The sequence below is a fragment of the Halyomorpha halys genome, unplaced genomic scaffold (genome assembly GCF_000696795.3).
Source record: "Halyomorpha halys isolate HHAL.00 unplaced genomic scaffold, Hhal_1.1 Scaffold1782.1, whole genome shotgun sequence".
Classification (NCBI taxonomy): domain Eukaryota; kingdom Metazoa; phylum Arthropoda; class Insecta; order Hemiptera; family Pentatomidae; genus Halyomorpha; species Halyomorpha halys.
In genome coordinates, this window is record NW_027106235.1 from 175,616 (window position 1) to 193,091 (window position 17,476).

Genomic DNA, 17,476 nt, shown 5'->3' on the forward strand with positions numbered 1-17,476 from the left:
TAGAAAGGAACTAGCATTAAAAACATTTCATGAAAGGTTAAACTTAAGACCAAAAGTTTGCTTTATTTACCAAAAACCAGATCACCTAAAAATGAGTGCTGGTTTAACAAAGAAAATAATAGAAAACCCAATAGAAATGGACCCTCTAATACACAGAAGCCTCAAGAAGAAGACAGCATGGAGCATCCTTGGCCACAGAATTTGGCTTATGTGCTATTAATAGTGGTAATAGGTATTTGGTTAAGGAAGGATCTGATGAAACAAAAGAATTTGAAAAGGAAAATGATGTCATCTTTTCCCAGGAAGGAAGCATGGAAGAAATTGATGAAGACTGAAAACAAAGTTCCTATACTGATAAAACAAGAGACACCAGATCAACAACAAATGTCTAATGATGACAAAATAGTCGATGCAATCTCAGGTATAGATTATTGTGGTCAAAATATTAAGCTTTTCCCTGATTCTATTGAAAATGAAACATCTGTGTTTATCAAAGAGTATGCAGTTGATGTTGATGAAGTAATATAAAATATTAGCACAGAAAAATTTGACCAAAAGATGAAAAATACTTTATTGAAGATTTCTACACCGAAGATGAAGAACACCTTAGATTAAATGCTCATAACTCTGATTGGGATGTTGGTGAAAACAATATGGATTGTGAAGCAAGAATTGATAAATATACTAGAGCTAAGAAGAAGAAAAGACCTAGAACGAAAAAGGGATTTAGTAGTACAACAAATATTGCTAAACCTCCTGTTGAACGAAATGTTCATAATGACATTAGAGGAGATTTCGGTGAATATTATAATCCTGACTGAGAATAATCTGGATGCAGTCGTAAAAGGAGAGGTCCAAATCATCCACAAAAGGACAGAAGACCGGTTGGGGATGTTTGAACCTAGGACTTGAAGTAACTAAATTAAATTAATGTAGGTGTAATTGGAGTATGTGCAATAAAAAGAAAAAAATAAGTAAAGGAATAATATAACATATTTTAGGAAGGAAATAGTAGAAAATAAGTTTTATTATTTGAATTGTAAATAAAACAGTAAATGGCGACACTGACACTGCTGGGAACACAATCTCTCTGGCGTCTATTAATGAAAACACACTCTTTGTTTTTATTTATAAAACCCTACCTAAATTCCACAACAAGATCACAATGACTTCAATTTATAAAATCAAAAACTATTGAGGAATTACCTCAGGATACTTCAATATGATACATGAAAAGTCCACATGGGGGCTGCCATGTGCCATGATGAATTAATATTATACTTGAACACCCTCATCTCACTTCAGTGTATTGGGAACATGTTCTTACAAGACACTGCTGAAGAAAAATTCAAAAGTATAAAATTACATATTTTTAGTTTTAAAGATCTTTAAAATGGATAATTCAAAGATGCATTTGCTTTTATCAAAACTTTTTCTAAGCTATCTTGTATATAAATTTTAAATGAATAATAATTGCTTTCTTTAGATATTCAACATACTCTTGATAGTCCGATATTTTTTTATCAAACACATTTAGTAATCCGACAATATCATGCAGCATAATGCAACCATTGAAGTCTGGAACAGTGCCAGTTTTGTAATTGAAAGTAGTATCCCTTCAAGGTCATAAACTGCCTGTTCGGTTACTTTTACAGTAGCTCCCAAACTTCGCATTTCATAGAGTTGAGAATTTAGAAGCATGTATATTCTAAACAACTCCCAGTTATCACATCAACAGAAATAAACATCTTACTAATTAAAATCAACTTATTTAAAATTTAAATAGTAATAAGCATTCAAATAGGTACTTATTGATTAGTAAAATTATAAATTATCTATTTAATTATACCACTTTTGAACAATAAAACTTAATCTGTCATAAAGCAATCCTACTTATGAGTTCAGTCTTGATTCATTTATACATATCAAATATATTATTTTTATCATCTGGTCTGAGCAGTCAAGATATAATTCCTGAGGACAATTCTTTTATATAGCTGGGGATATTCTAGGTTAAATCCTATTGCAATTTTGTCTTCTGCTTAAGTTAACCAGTTTCAATTTAGCCAACTAAAAGGGAAATGACTAGAGCAGTCTCTGCCACGTGGAGAATAAAACAAATACAATCCAGATAATGTTGAATTAAGGACCTGTACCTTATTCGAATTCTGTTATAAGTACCTACTGTTGTTTAATGGTATTAGTTATGACATAAATAATGGTAATCATGGTAGTGCAAGTACCAAGAGAAAAGCTTTTAAAAATTCAGTTTTGCTATTTTCTATCTTGAGAATGAAATACAATATGGAATTTGTAATAACCTTATAATAGTTGAGCTGTACAAATGATAAAATTAACAAAGTTACCATTTCAAAGCAGTATTTGTCAGTATAGGTTATTTAAATTATTTTAAAAAAAAATCTTATATTCTGAAATTCTTAATACCTTGAATCTCTTTAATATATAGAAAATTGATTCACAAGTAGATTGTTCTATATTTTAATTATAAAAAATAAATGAAGCAGGAAGATTGAATGATTCATGTTAAATGAAGTTTATAACAACCAAAATTAATGATTTTTAAATGATAAAGTATTTTATTTATACTTAATCTACTGAAAAATAAATATGTTTGGGGAACATGGCCCGGGTCTAATACTTAAAACTGATAGATACAAAGATTAACAAATATGGTTATTAACATTTTATATAGATCTATTTATAAATAATCAACTTCTTAAAAGAGAGAAAACATAATAGCTGAAGCAGCCACTGAGAATTGTTTAGGTCTCAAAAATTCAATTATAATATATGATCAGATCTCTAAGGTTTACAATTAAACTATTATACATAGAGCATTATAATTCCAGTGCTTCTGATAATTTAAAAAAAAAAAAAATCAAATTATAAAAAATTGTAGGTAAAGCTTTTACTATCTACCATAGGAGCTATTTTACAGATAAGTGAGGTGAATATACCCTCGATGTGAATACGGGTGACAAACCAAAAGCATTGGGCTATCATTGCCAGCAATGCTTACTAAGAACTGTTTTCAACATCTAAAACCATCTAATGTGGACCAATTCCAAATAATGGGAGCCCATTTACTGCTGCTTCTGGGTCATCAACTGCTTAGTGATCCATAATAAACTCATCACTACCTTGAATCGTTTTATATTACTGATAATTTTTCAACCATATTGTTGAAAATCAAGAGGAATTTAATCTTCAAAAACTAATTTTTACAATCTAGTTTAAACATTAAAATGAGGTTTTCTCTTGTTTTTCAAATTCAATATTTTATACCTACACCCTTCAAATATGAATGAAAACATATGTACTTATATAATTAAAAAACAAAAAAAGACAGACATATCAAACAACTAAACACTCAATACCACTTCTTTTGAAATTGAGATTTAAGTTTACTTCATACAAAAAAAACATTAGATACCCCTGTCAAAATTGAAAAAAAAACAAAAAAAAAACAGTTCTTTATTTTCTTGGAAATAGAGCTATAGGATTTGACCTTACCAATTTAGGTCAAAATAGTTAAGAATAATTATGATATTACAACAATAAAATATCTTTGACCATAAACAAATAAATTGTAAATACAACCTAAAATAGAGCGCACAGTGGAACAATGCTCACTATAAAGCAATAAGCTTCATTTGTTATAACTATTTCAATTAATGAAGAATATACATTATACTTTATCAATATTAATCAGGTTTCTGAAATTAGTTTACTATCGGGCCAAAAAACTCTGGAATTACATGGTTTCTTATTGAATAAGCCATGTACAGATTCACAAAACAATTATTTAATATGTTGGAAATAACTTTTATAAATTTTAGTCATTGATTTATACTTATACAATATAACGAAAAACCAACAGATATAGATTATACTATAAAATTTAGCCTTTTTATAAGTTATAAGAAAATATATTACAATAAAATTTATTCATTTGTATAATACTATATACATATTCACATAATTATAACTTATACTCTCCTCTTAATATTAATATCTACAGTCCTAACAAAATCGAAGTAGGCGCTGTAGAGGAAGGAGCCTGGGGAAGAGGAGCACAAGCTTGCCTAACACTCATTTCCCATGTATCAAGCAACTGTGAAATTGTGAATTTTGCAGGCAGCTTAGAGATTCTTGATGCTAAGGCAGATTCTAATCGAGTTAAGAATGGTGTAGCTGATGCTTCTGAGAGATGACACCTAGGAGGAGTAGCAGGATAATCTTCAGGAACCGAAAGAGAGATGGGTGGCACGCAAGGCAGGTGTTTATCATCAAGCCAACAGACCAATTGTACACCACCACTTACACGCCCATCTAGGCTCACCTGGAAATATAATATGATAAACAAAGGATTAATAACTTTAAAGCAATTTATTAATAATAATATTTTCAGCAAAATGTTGAAGTAAAACTTCAAGAATATAATTCTTATCAGAATCAAGAAAAGATATTTGTTTCTTTGAGACAATTATCATAGAAATGATTCCAAGAGAGTATGTTTTAAGGTGAGGAACCAATAACTTAGTCCTCTTGTCCTAAATAATTATACGAATTATCTCGGAAAACTGGCTAATCCAATTAGTAGAAGAGAAACTGAAAGCATTCGATTCCAGCCTATAAAAGGAATATGAATAATATCAAAGGATTCCGTTGAATTATCATGATGTGAGTATAACAAGACCAATAGCAATGGAGGATTAATGTTCCTTTCTACATCTTTTCAGAAAAAAAAAATTTAAAACTGTGAAAATGACGACCATTTTAATACTATTTAAGAATTCACTTTTATGGCATAAATTGTGACTCTTTCTTATGGCAGTTATCAATTGAAATTTCATGCAAAAATAATGATAACTTATTGGAGAAATCATGAACATGTAAAACATTTTAAAAATCCTATTATATTTTCATCTTAAAGATTGTAAAAAAAAATTACTTTTCAATAGTTCATGATTTTTTTTTACCATATGCTATATCCTTTTTATATTTTTACTATATATTTTTTACTAAAATATAAATATAAATTTGTTTCTACTATTTTTCTCTAAATGATCACTAGTGAAAATTCAAATTAGGATGTACATAGAAAAATTGACATTTTTTCACTATTGCACCTGGACTAGGAAACAGTGCAAACATGGCCCAAGATCAGTTGCTATACACTCTATGAAAATAGTTTTTATAATAATAAATAATAATCAAATAATTAGAAACCTTAAAACGCTGATCTAATCGAGCTATTTCTCCCTGGAGAACTTCAGGAATATCATCTGGAAATTCTTCAGTCCGCTTCCTTTTAATTGGAGGAACATTGCTTCTAAAAATATTAAAATAAATTAAAACACAAGTTGAATAATCATAATTACAAGTTAGATTTACATAATATTGAAAGGTAACCTGATATCTGAACCAAATAATGCTTCTATGCAAGGCCCAAATGTCCTCTGTAGAGTATGGTTAATGACGGGAGACTGGAGATGATTCCGGAGTGCTTCAATAAGAGGGTGTTGCTCACGTGCTCCACCCATATCACTCTGAAAATAATAAAACATAAAAATTTTGACTATATTCAATATACTATAAATGGTGCATCCATACAATTTTTCAATAAAAATATTAGTCATATCAATTTCTAAGTAATATGGCTTACTCTATAATTGAGTTTAAATAATAAAATCTAAATTAAATTTAAATAGTGAACCCTTATATACATATTTTTGAGGCTGGACATTTTTATTGGAATACAACACTCAAAAGGATTAGAGAACATTATATAATTATGGCAGAATGGATAAAATATCTTAGTCAAAGAATGATGATGCAGAACACATATCTTTAAGATTTTTTAATATCATATGGAAATTTTTAAATTTCAATCATATCAAGCTCACGTCAATATATACACCAATCAATGAATAAATTAAGATATAGATGGGAAGGAAGTTCCGACAGAATAGCAGTGATTTGTCTCTGAAAAACAAGGGAACCATAAAAAAATCCAATGGCAGTCTAAACATATCTTATGACTTAGCCATGAATACAAATTATGTCTGAATTAAAAAATGCAATAAACAGGAGGGGGCTGAGACAGCAGCAATCTCAGTCAGTTCATCATTCATTGAGCTTATTTCTTAATTTCACTGCTTGGCGGAGTAAGGTGTGAAGGTATTTGAAACTGTCTCCTTTCGCCAATGATTTGCCATTCACCTAGATTCTGTTATCAGGTTGGATTCAGCATTATCATGGATTATTCAGGTTACTTACATATATTGTTTTATCTACATTCATTTCTAAGCCAATTGGCACTGCTTCTATCAGAGTCTTAGCAAGTATCTCCATACCCTCCTGAAGGGTTCTGAGGACCACAATATCTTCTGCTTATGTAAGGATTTTATTGTAATAAGGATTTGAAAAGGTAGAAAACAAATTTTTTTTCTTGTTGTTATATCAAGTAAATATATGCAGCGTATACATGTCTGATCATGGATTGATTTGAATGCTGTGTATTATAGCAAATGTATTTGGGCAGTATGGTTAAATAAAGCATTTCTCTCTTGTAACAACTCTGCCATTTATACATGATGTTCTTATTACTTTCTCAAAGGGCTAAGTTAAATAGCATTGACGAGAGTCCATTACTCTCTCGAAGACCTCTTTCAACTTCAAAGGCTTCAGATGCTTCTGCTAGTAGCAGGACTCTGCATTTAGAATCACACCTATCGAAATCACAAAGAAATAAAACTTTGGTCCTATGATGTCTTGTCATAGGTTCTATAAGTTGTAAATTAAACAGAGATAAATTTTTAGGCCTAGCAAAAATTTTTATTTATAACTCCAAAATGGTGATTCTAAGTGAAATCTTTCATATTCAGAAATTAAAGAAAATTAATATAGATATAAATAATGACTGTATAATTTCAAATTATGAAGAAGATGGTCAGGGATGCGGTCAAAAGAGAACAAGAATAGTTAACAACTATGTTTAAAAATTAACATTGAGTTAACAAATATTTGTAACAAAAATTTGATTTCCAAACGCATATGCCTTGGAAACGGCTATTCTACATTAGAATGGTTTTTTAGCATCAAATTTTTCGTTCATTAAGAACTCTATATTTTGATTTGGCCTAAATATACATATAAAAATTTGAAATGTCCTGCTTCTAGTAATACGCTTCGAAATAGGAAAAAAAGCTTGTCTTCAGTAGCAATTGTGTATCTCAATAATTAGCTCTGAGGCTTATATACTGAATTAAAAACTCATTAATGAAGTTTAAGTTCGCTAATTTAAGAGTTAATTACATCTCAAAAGAGTTCTTGAAGTGAGAAAAAAATATACAGGTATCCTTCAAAATGATGGTTGAAACAAGATATCTCTAAAAGAAGGTATAGATTTATATTCTTACATACATAATCATATAAGTGTTTACCAATATTTAAGGAGGTTAAAGAAGATCTCAAAAAAGTTTGTGAAGTCAGTAGCCCATTTCTCAACAGGAAAACAGAAAATTGATATTTAGTATTTTTATACGTGTCATATTTTTTGTTGAATAGAAAGCAATAATTTAAAAAATGTTTAAGTAAGGTAATTCTACATTGCAGCATAGTAAACCAAATCATCTTCAAATATAAATAATAATAAAATTTGTTTTTTTAAACCATTTGAAATAGGTTTTTCAAATGGCTACTAATAGGAAGAGATATTTTCAATGAATGATTTACCAAGAAAAACTAATTTAAAAAAGATTTTATATCAGAGGTTCTATTCAGTGACAGATTTTTAAGTTTTCCTTGGATTACCTGACTTTTTCCAGAAAAAAAAAAACCCTGCCTTTTCAAGGTCTATACTCCTTGTATTTACACATCCAGGGTATCCAGTTTTTCAACCTCTTGTGAGTAAAGAGATTCATAACATGGTCCATGTCTTTGTCCATTGTGGGTTTTCCTTGGTTCAGAAAATTCTGGAAATGTTCTTTCCAGAGTTTTAGTATTTTTTCTTTGGGTAACATCAGTTTGCATACATTTGTATATAAACATGATATATAACATATATTTCAAACACAAAAAGGCTAAAGGGGTTTGGGCATATGCAATGAGGATGGAAGGATGCTGGCCTAAAAGTAATACTTTAATAAATACAATAAAAAATGATCATATGTGACTGCATACAATTACGTATCATATATTTTGACCTACATAGAACAATGAAACAACAGTAAAATATTAATATGACATAAACTAAATCATTTTACTGTAGACAATCTGATGCATGAGAGTATAAAAGCTACAGCAAAGAGAATTCAGTGTAGTGATGCAGCAAGTGCTTATCATAAAATTTTCTATATACAACCTATTTCTTATAACAATAATGGAAAACTAATTCCACTTTGCAATTGTTTCATTGGAATGGTGACATTAATATATAATGAATTTAACATATAAAATACAAATACAAAACAAGAAAAATAATTATGTTAACTAAAATTGAGCTTTTACCCTTTTAATAAGATCGACCTTCTCAAGAACGATTTCACACTTCAGCAGAGTTTCCAGAGGCATTCTTTTACCATTGGTCAGTATATCAAGAAGTGATTTCATTTTACTGACTTTTTCAAGATCTGTAAAGAATATTAGGAGCAAATAAATAATATTAACTGAAGCTAAATTACATTATTCTTTTATAAAATTTGAATTGTTTACCATCATTCCCAACCCTCGCTATCATTCGTCTTAGAGGATCAATATATTTGCTAAGATGTCTAATTTTTTCTCTGTATGCAACTTCTTCTTGAACTGTGCATGGAGATACTGCTGGCTGTTGGCCTGGTGTATTCAGCTGAGGAGAAGAAGCAAGGCTGGCACGAAGACCAGCGCCTATTCCACCGGGGGAGGGCGCAAGGGCAACAGCAGGGGATGAAACCATGCCACTATTCAACAACAGTTCATTAAATAGTTGCTACAGCCATAAAAAGTAGTGAAAAAGTATTGCACAATAAGCCAATGTAGTCTTACCCATAGACACAAATAATATTATCATAAATGAGAAAATCCACTGTCTTAAAGTAAACATTTTATAATTTAAATTACTAAAATTTACTTTACAATAAAGCTTCTGAAGAAAACAAATTCAAATACTGGTTTCACAACTATAATACTGTAAGCAAGAGTGTGAAACATCATTCATTAAGCTAGAGGAAGATCAATAAGTCAATAATGGACTGAGAAATAATGATCTGCAATACCAATTTTTTAATATAATACATCATATGACATATCGTGATTTTGCATATACTGAAGTACTACAGTTAACCATCTTCTACCATCCATAACCATCTTCTACTAATGTCATTAAATGGTAAATAGTTATATATATATATATATATATATATATATATAGTTGACCGCAAAACTTAAATATAAGATGGTCAGGGTTGCAGTCAAAAAGAAAAAATAGTTTATAACTATTTAATGTCGGACATTAAATAGTTATAAACTGTTTGTTCTTTTTGACTGCAACCCTGACCATCTTCTTGTATGTGAGTAGTTTTAGTTCAAAAATTAATCTTTTTTTGTTTTTAACAATTTCAAATCAAGCTGAACTTGGAAGAACAAATGAGTCTATAGAATGAATTTACCTTTGAGGAGCTAAAGATACAGGAGATGACTGGGGCGGAGTAGGACTCTGCCTCATAAATGGAGGCCTATATGCGCCTGGTTCAGTTTTTCTGGGTACAAGAGGAGAGCCTCCACCAATCATTACTGGAGCAGGCTATAAACAACATTATTACATCTTTAGAAATAAGTTAGATTGGTAAAACATATTTTATAAGAGATATGTAAACTGAATACAATTACAGCTTCACTAAATTTTAACTAAGGTAAATGACTTTTCATAAAATTGATCTAAAATATATTTTTGAAAACATTGTATAGGGAAAGAAAAGATACATATAATGTAATACAAATACAATACCTGCATACTTGGTTGCAATTTTTGCTGCAGAACTGGCCTAGCATTCATATTCTGCAACACTGAATTTAGTGAAATAAATTAATAAATAACACAATAATTATAGATAAGTAAAAAATTGGTTAATAACTTTATTATTAGAATTATCAAACATACATGATGTGATTGTCTCCTAAGGTTTAGTATGTAGCTAAGTTGGTTATAGGTTATAAACATTTATACAAGAGTTGCCAACTTAGAACAAAGGAAAACTTTGTACAAAATAAGTAAACAGTTTTAGCTGGTGTTATGAATCATTTCTTTTTTACTTAATTACATTAATAAATCCATCAATTTTTTTTTTTTTTTGGAACTGTTGTGTTTAAGCGTCATAGAGATTTCTATTTACAGAAGAAAGTCTAACAGCTTTTTTGTTCAAATCTATATTCTGAAAATTAATAAGGAGCAATTCCTGACTTTGCAATAATGTTTTGCCAATTAATAAAAGGTGGTTATACTTGAACATTAAATCAGAGAGAACAGTCAGATTATGATATTAATAAGAGCTCATTCTTTTAAACAATTTGAAAATTTTGCTTATATAAATTACAAATTAAGGCAGACCAGAGTTTAAAATGAAATAACAAGTGCGTAATATCTAGATAAACTGTTTATTTACAAATGATTACTAACTTAACAACATTATAAATAAACCTCTGTAAAAAAATAATCCATAACAAATGATGTTCTAAGGTACTTTAATGTAATAACGTTAATAATCATAGACTAACTTGCTATATAAGATAAATAAGTAAAATAGTGACAATAGTGTAATAAAGTGAGCTCACGTGGATTTGAAGGTGTAGCTGCCTGTTGTGGCCCAAGTCCAGGAGGAGGAAGACCGCCAAGCATCTGATTGCCACTCCCTGTAAGTAATGACTCAATAATCAATGAAGATTCACGAAGAAGGAGATTTATCTTAGGGCTTTACAATAATAAATAAATGTTTCACTTTCATCTAATATTTCAGCAGATCAAAAAATTTACCAGTAAACCAAAAGTAGAAACTGGTAAAAAAAATCACTAAAATTTCCTGGTATTGTTTGTGCGGTGACAGGGTGTTATATTTGTTTCCATTCACAATGGGAGATGGAATATCTTATGCTTTATTACTATTTTTATTGAAAACAATGTTTTTATTGTTAAATTAATAGATATTTTGAACTCATACAACCTATTTACCTTTCATAATTCTGGAAAAAATTATTTCAGAAACTACCATTCGCATTTTTCAGAAAAAAATACTACACCCAGAGGCTTGGCCTTATTTTTAATAGAAAAACAAATAAATACATACAAATGGTTTATCATGTCTCCCAGATTCCAGTTCATTATAATGATGTTGAGAATACAAAATGGTGTAAGTCCTTTAATTATAAATATAATGAAATATGTTTTGAGGAGTCTATCATGAGTTTTTAGAGACTATAAATGACAGTAATAAAAAGTAGAACCCCAAATTTTCACAACACATGAAAACTCAATACATCACAAATGTCACCCTAAAAACTACACCTTCGTGGTTGGCATCATTACTTAAGGATGGAAGAGGCAGCATGTCATAGAGTTTAATGCAATCAATGAGCACCTCTGCACATTGCGCATAACAGAAACTTTCTATAATTACAACCTTATTTTAGTATTACAACTAAAATATTTAATGTTATAATTTCCAAACCCACAACATATTTTCTTCTTTCATTAACTAAACACATTTTATTATCTACATTATTCTCATTGATCTAAGTTACATGAACTTTAATTACTACATAATTCTAATGGAGACCAAATATCAGTACAATACGGATGTAGAAGGATAAATAATACTTTTTTAATGTTTTTAATTAAAACAAATTATGCTATATTATATATATAAACAAATATTATCTCTTGAACAGTTAAACAGAGTTTGTGGCTTCTTATTCCTTTTTTTTTTTTTTTAAATAGGATTTTGTCCCAGATGCACAAAATCGGATACTTTAGATAGCAGCAGTGCATCAGTAATTTGATTTTGTCCACTATGGATTATTTCGTCTACCCCAGACAAAATCATAACATAGTGCTTTTTTGTTCTTTCTTTTGGGTTAAAAAAAAAAAAGTTTTCTAAACGCAAATTTACTGAAGAGTTAATTTCCCAAAAAACAAAACACAATAGAAATGAAATAAGTATAATATAACATCCTTGGATTTTTTAAAATCATTTTTCAGGCAACTGATATTATTGATTCTGTCTGGAACAGTTAAAATAGATGAAAGAAGACATAGAAAAGAGTCAAATTCACAAAAACCACAATACAAGTAACCAAGCAAACAATTAAATATAGAAATGATAAGAAAAGTTATATAAAATAACAAATACACATTTTATTTATATCATGCATATTTAATATAATATTATACGCCACTGACAGCACTCATAGTTGCCTGTCATCTACATCAGTACCCAAAGAATAATAATGTTGTCAATTTTGTCTGTTTTACCAATTAAGTCCATTATGTCTAGTATGGAAGATAAAAAAAAAAATTATCATGGAAGGACAACAAATATATTTTATTTTTACTAATTATTAAATATCATTATAATATACATGTCAAAATGAGAACCTCTACCTTTTTAGAACATAATTAAAAATTCAATGAGTCAACAATTATTTATTGAAATGAAATTGAAATCTGTACCGCTAAACCCATGAAGGATTATGGAAGTACGTTGTAAGGAAGTATTGTTACTAGACCAAGGGTTGAGTAAGGAGGTGATTTGGTCAGAATCACACTTGACCACCAGATTTTTCCCAATTAAGGGTACCCAATTTATGAAGCTGGATGGATCCCAGAAGGACTCCAAATATAACAGGGTTGGACTCACGGCTACAATGTAATGTATAACAATTTTTTGCCCAGCCAGATCCAAACTGAGTCCCTGGAGTTATTAGCATCATACCTTACCACAGTGCCACTGCGCTCCCAACAATTATTTATAGAACAGTAAAATTAATAACAAATACACATAGTTGTAAGGAATTATTCATATTTTAAAAAAAGTTTCAATTTAACTGTTTAACGAAACAGGATCTTTTTAAATAAAAAATTCCTTAGAACATATACCAAAAGAACTTTGTCACAAAATTCTCTTATATATCTCGTGGACTAAATTTTGGATATATATGTTCTGATAACTATAGAAGTCTTCCTAGAACATTTTATACATAAATTCTCACATATAACTCTTTTCACATATTCCAGCTCGCATATTGATTTAATTAATTTTTTTCAGCCGATTAGAGTTCCTTTACATGCTTTTTTAGGTGTACAAAATTAAAATGCTGTACATTTTAAGATAGTTCTGCTCGTGTATCGACTTATTTTCACTTTTCAGATTTCTAACACATAAAGGTCAGTATATATGTCTTTAGAAGTGTTTAAAATGACAATGGTATTTATTTTAAATTTTCGGATATTTAACATATTAGGATCCCTTTTTTAATATCTTTTCAGAGGTGGAGAAAAAGGAAATGTTATTGATTATAAGATCATGTACTTTTATAACGATTAATTTTATCTTTTTACATTTTTAACATATTAGGATGCTTTAATAAGTTCTCAAAAGGTTCCTACTCAAAAATACAATCGATTTTAAGATTTTTCAACTCAATCCATACATTGGTTATATACTAATACACTTTTGAAAACATATTAATAAATCTAAATATTGAAGAAATCCGAAAAGTTAAAATAAGTCGATATGCGTGCATGTGATCTTAGAAGCGATAGAATTTTCATTTTTTTCATCTCTGAAAACATAAAAGGGTACTAATATGTTAATAATCAGAAAAGCGAAAATAAACCAATACTTGACCGCACAATCTTAAAACAATTTTCATTTTCTGCACCCATGAAAAGTTAAATAAATACATGAGCTCATTAATTAAAGATTTATAATAATAATATTTATGATAAATGTTCAATATTCATCTCATTCAATTTTATTTGTTCAATAGAAAAAAAATACAATAAAAAACTTGTATATAAAAGTTCTAACCGTAACGTTTATAAAAGCACTTTTACTAAAAAAATTCTGATCTAGAAGTTTTGATAAAAACTTTACAATAGAAGTGTTATAAAAATTTCTTGTATAAACAGTTTCAAAGAAGTTCCTTAACAAAAGTATAAGTGTATTAAAATCCTTATAATTTTTACAAAACTATATGGTAAAAAGTTATTAAGGTAATCGATTAAAGAAAGCCATATGGCAAACAGTGAGATAAAAAAGCCAACAAAAATGCAGAATTTTTGACATTTATGAAAATTAAAAAAAGAAATAAATAAACTAATAATAAATTAATTTTTGTATGAAAAGAGTTACAATGAATGGTGGTCATGACAGTCACCAGCACTTTGAGATAGGAATAAATTACCAGGTATTTTTTAATAATATGTTTTAAAAAGTAATAATTAGATTTAAGTATTCAAAAAGTCATCAATTTGTTTTATTAATAACCAAAGAAAGAAAGCTATAACTACAAAAACAAATAATTATATCCAGTTCACATATTTATAGGAATAAACCAAAACAACATGCTATAAAATAAAAGTTTTCTGCAGAACTAAATTTACATTTTTAATACAAACAGTAACAAAAATGTTATATCAAGGGTTGAAATAGGACCAATTATCAGTATTAAATGTTGAATAATCGATTATTAATTATCTGGAAAATATTTTAGCAGTGTTCAATTTTTAATTTTACATTCTGTTTAATTAAATTATAGACTAAAACAATAAATGAACATACTTAAACAATATCTTAATTTGCCTATGCTAGAAAAGAAAAGGTAGCAATTTGAAAAAAAAAAAAAATTGTGACTACATACAAAAAATTTCAATAATTCTAAATGACCATCATGACCAATAATTTAAGTTGTACCACATGAAATGCAGATTCGACCAGAAAGCCAATTAAGAAATAAAAGCTTACGAAATGAAGAATTTTCAATCAATATTTTTTTCTAAAGCATTTTTTAACATATAACCTTTGTTTTAAATTCTAAAATTAAAAAAAAAAAATTAGTTTGGAGAAAAATCTTTTATTTTTACTTACACATTGTAACAAAGAATTTTCAAAAAAACCAAGAATTCCCATTACAAAAAAGTTAAAAATCTAATGGAAACGATATTGAAAATAAGGTTACCATATAAAATTTATTCACTGTCAGAGTAAAAACATGAGGTCTGATTTCATATGCGAGAATAGAAGTTTTGAAAATTATCAATAAAGGTACGCTTTTGCAAAGATTTTGATTTATTTGGTCACTTCAATGAAGTAAGATAAATAAATATGTGATGATTTCTTAACATAAAAAAAGAAATCTAAAGATACTAAGCCACTGATCAAGATAAAAGCCAAATCATGTTTTTAGGCCATCGTTTTTAGTTTCTGGTAAATAGACATTGAATTGACATTATCAATGAACATATAAAAATATTTTTTTTTTTTTAACCTGGACTGCCGAAATTCTACTTCTGAAGAGATCCTGCCGTCTAAAATTTGCATAATCAGTTGGGAATAAACAAATATTGACATAAAATAAAACATTGATATCTGCCCATTACTAATGACCACATAAAATTTTAAAACTTATTCAAATGTGTTATTTCATGTGAAACAACTTAAAACATGCATAAAAGGCAATTCAGTTAATATTCAAGTAGTAAGAAACAAAAAGGGAAAAGCTGTACCCCACACACTGGTAGACCCTCTCAATTCAATGTCACGCTTTTTAAAACTGATACATTTCCAGCCTAACATAACCTCATCAGATAAATTTAATAAGAATTTAGAATCTTCCAAAATGAAAAAGAATTAAGACACAATATCATTTATTAAACTAATAATAAATTTCTATATTTTAATCTAACAAATGTAACTTGCATTATTAAAACAATAAGTATTAATAATTAATTTTATTACTATACAACAGATCCTGATAAAAAAATTTGTATCAGAAATTAAAAATCTAATCAAGGATAATCATTTTCATGTTTCATGTCTTTGTTTTTTTACCTTTACAACAGTAAAGTTAGTTATTATTGAGGGATCTTAACTATAATCAACACAGAATAAAAAATAAATAAAAAACAACATACTACAAAAACACAAAATACTAAAACTTTAAAAGTAAATTTACTCATACCAAAACTTTAACGATAAAATTAGGTAATACAATTACCTTGTCTTGCTAAGTTCTGAAGAGCATTAATTGGATCTTGTACACCGCCAGTACCTGGCATAGCTCCCCCTGCCTTCTTTTGATCTGTTTATAAGCAGTTACAAAGGTTTTTTTAAGTTTTGTAAACTATTTCTAGAAACTTAAAAAAAATATATTGATTTTTCTTTCTTTCTTTTTTTTTTTTCACAGATAAAAGTTGAGTTCTTGTACATTTTTAGGCAAATAATATTTAAATAAAATATTGTTTTTTCACAAAATAAAACATTTGTTATTGGAAAAATACAAAAGGAATTTTGTTTATTTAAGTGCTATTAATCAACAATATAAAATTATATAATGCAATGCTAAATAGAAAAATAATCTTGGACAAAACACAATAAAATTTTCATTAAAAATAATATACAATGAACTCTTTTTCTTTAGAAACAAGTTCTGAGGGAGCGAAAAGATTACAAGATAAACATAATGAAATAATTTTACCCAGACTAACAAAATGAGTTTACATATAAATTCAGAAAACAAGGAAAATACCTAAGATTTCTTTTTAAAGTTAAAAAACAATACCGAAAAGATGTATAAATAATACATGTTAATAAACAGAAAACTATAAGATGAATAAATCACACATTGAAGTTAATTGGGTCGTCTTTTTTTTTCTCTGAACCAACAGGTATTCAAATATAAATTCAAAATAGTCAATCATATTCACTCATTTAGCCTTTAGTTTGGTAAATATGTTACATAACCAAGTTCATCAACAAATTTATTAATATTGAGTTTATAAATAGAAACTTATAAGATTTTATGCCCAATTCTCACTGAAATAACAAATTAATATTAATTTTAAGAGAGGCAGGGGGAAGAAGAAATTCCACTTAAGTACCGAGTGACATTTCATAAAAGAAAAATACTAACATAATCTCTGAACTATCAAAAATTGTTATTTGATTTGTTTTAATGAATCATCCATGTGATCAGCAGTGGTAGAAACTAATGAAAAGTCCTAAAGAATTACTAACTCATTTATAAAAAAATATTGTTCTTTGTTTGATTCGGCAAATTTTAATTTTATAAAATAAAGAAAGTCTTTAAAAGCTGGGAGGAAAAAATATGAGTTAATAAAAGATAATATGCTATCATCTTTACTAAAAGCTTGGTAATGATATACATATTTTTAAAAATCATAATGCAATTATTAAAA

General features: G+C 28.2%; 1 protein-coding gene across 1 annotated transcript in view; it reads right to left on the reverse strand.

Annotated features, from left to right (window-relative positions):
* Window positions 1-2,570: 2,570 nt before the first annotated feature.
* The window catches only part of MED15 (mediator complex subunit 15), a gene marked incomplete in the record, with an annotated part of 22,025 nt that continues 7,119 nt past the window's right edge, over window positions 2,571-17,476 (reverse strand). Inside the window, 9 exon segments of the mRNA XM_067044613.1 lie at window positions 2,571-4,363; window positions 5,254-5,356; window positions 5,437-5,573; window positions 8,536-8,657; window positions 8,740-8,966; window positions 9,675-9,808; window positions 10,013-10,071; window positions 10,837-10,914; window positions 16,276-16,359. Of these exon segments, the coding sequence (XP_066900714.1) occupies window positions 4,037-4,363; window positions 5,254-5,356; window positions 5,437-5,573; window positions 8,536-8,657; window positions 8,740-8,966; window positions 9,675-9,808; window positions 10,013-10,071; window positions 10,837-10,914; window positions 16,276-16,359 (1,271 nt within the window).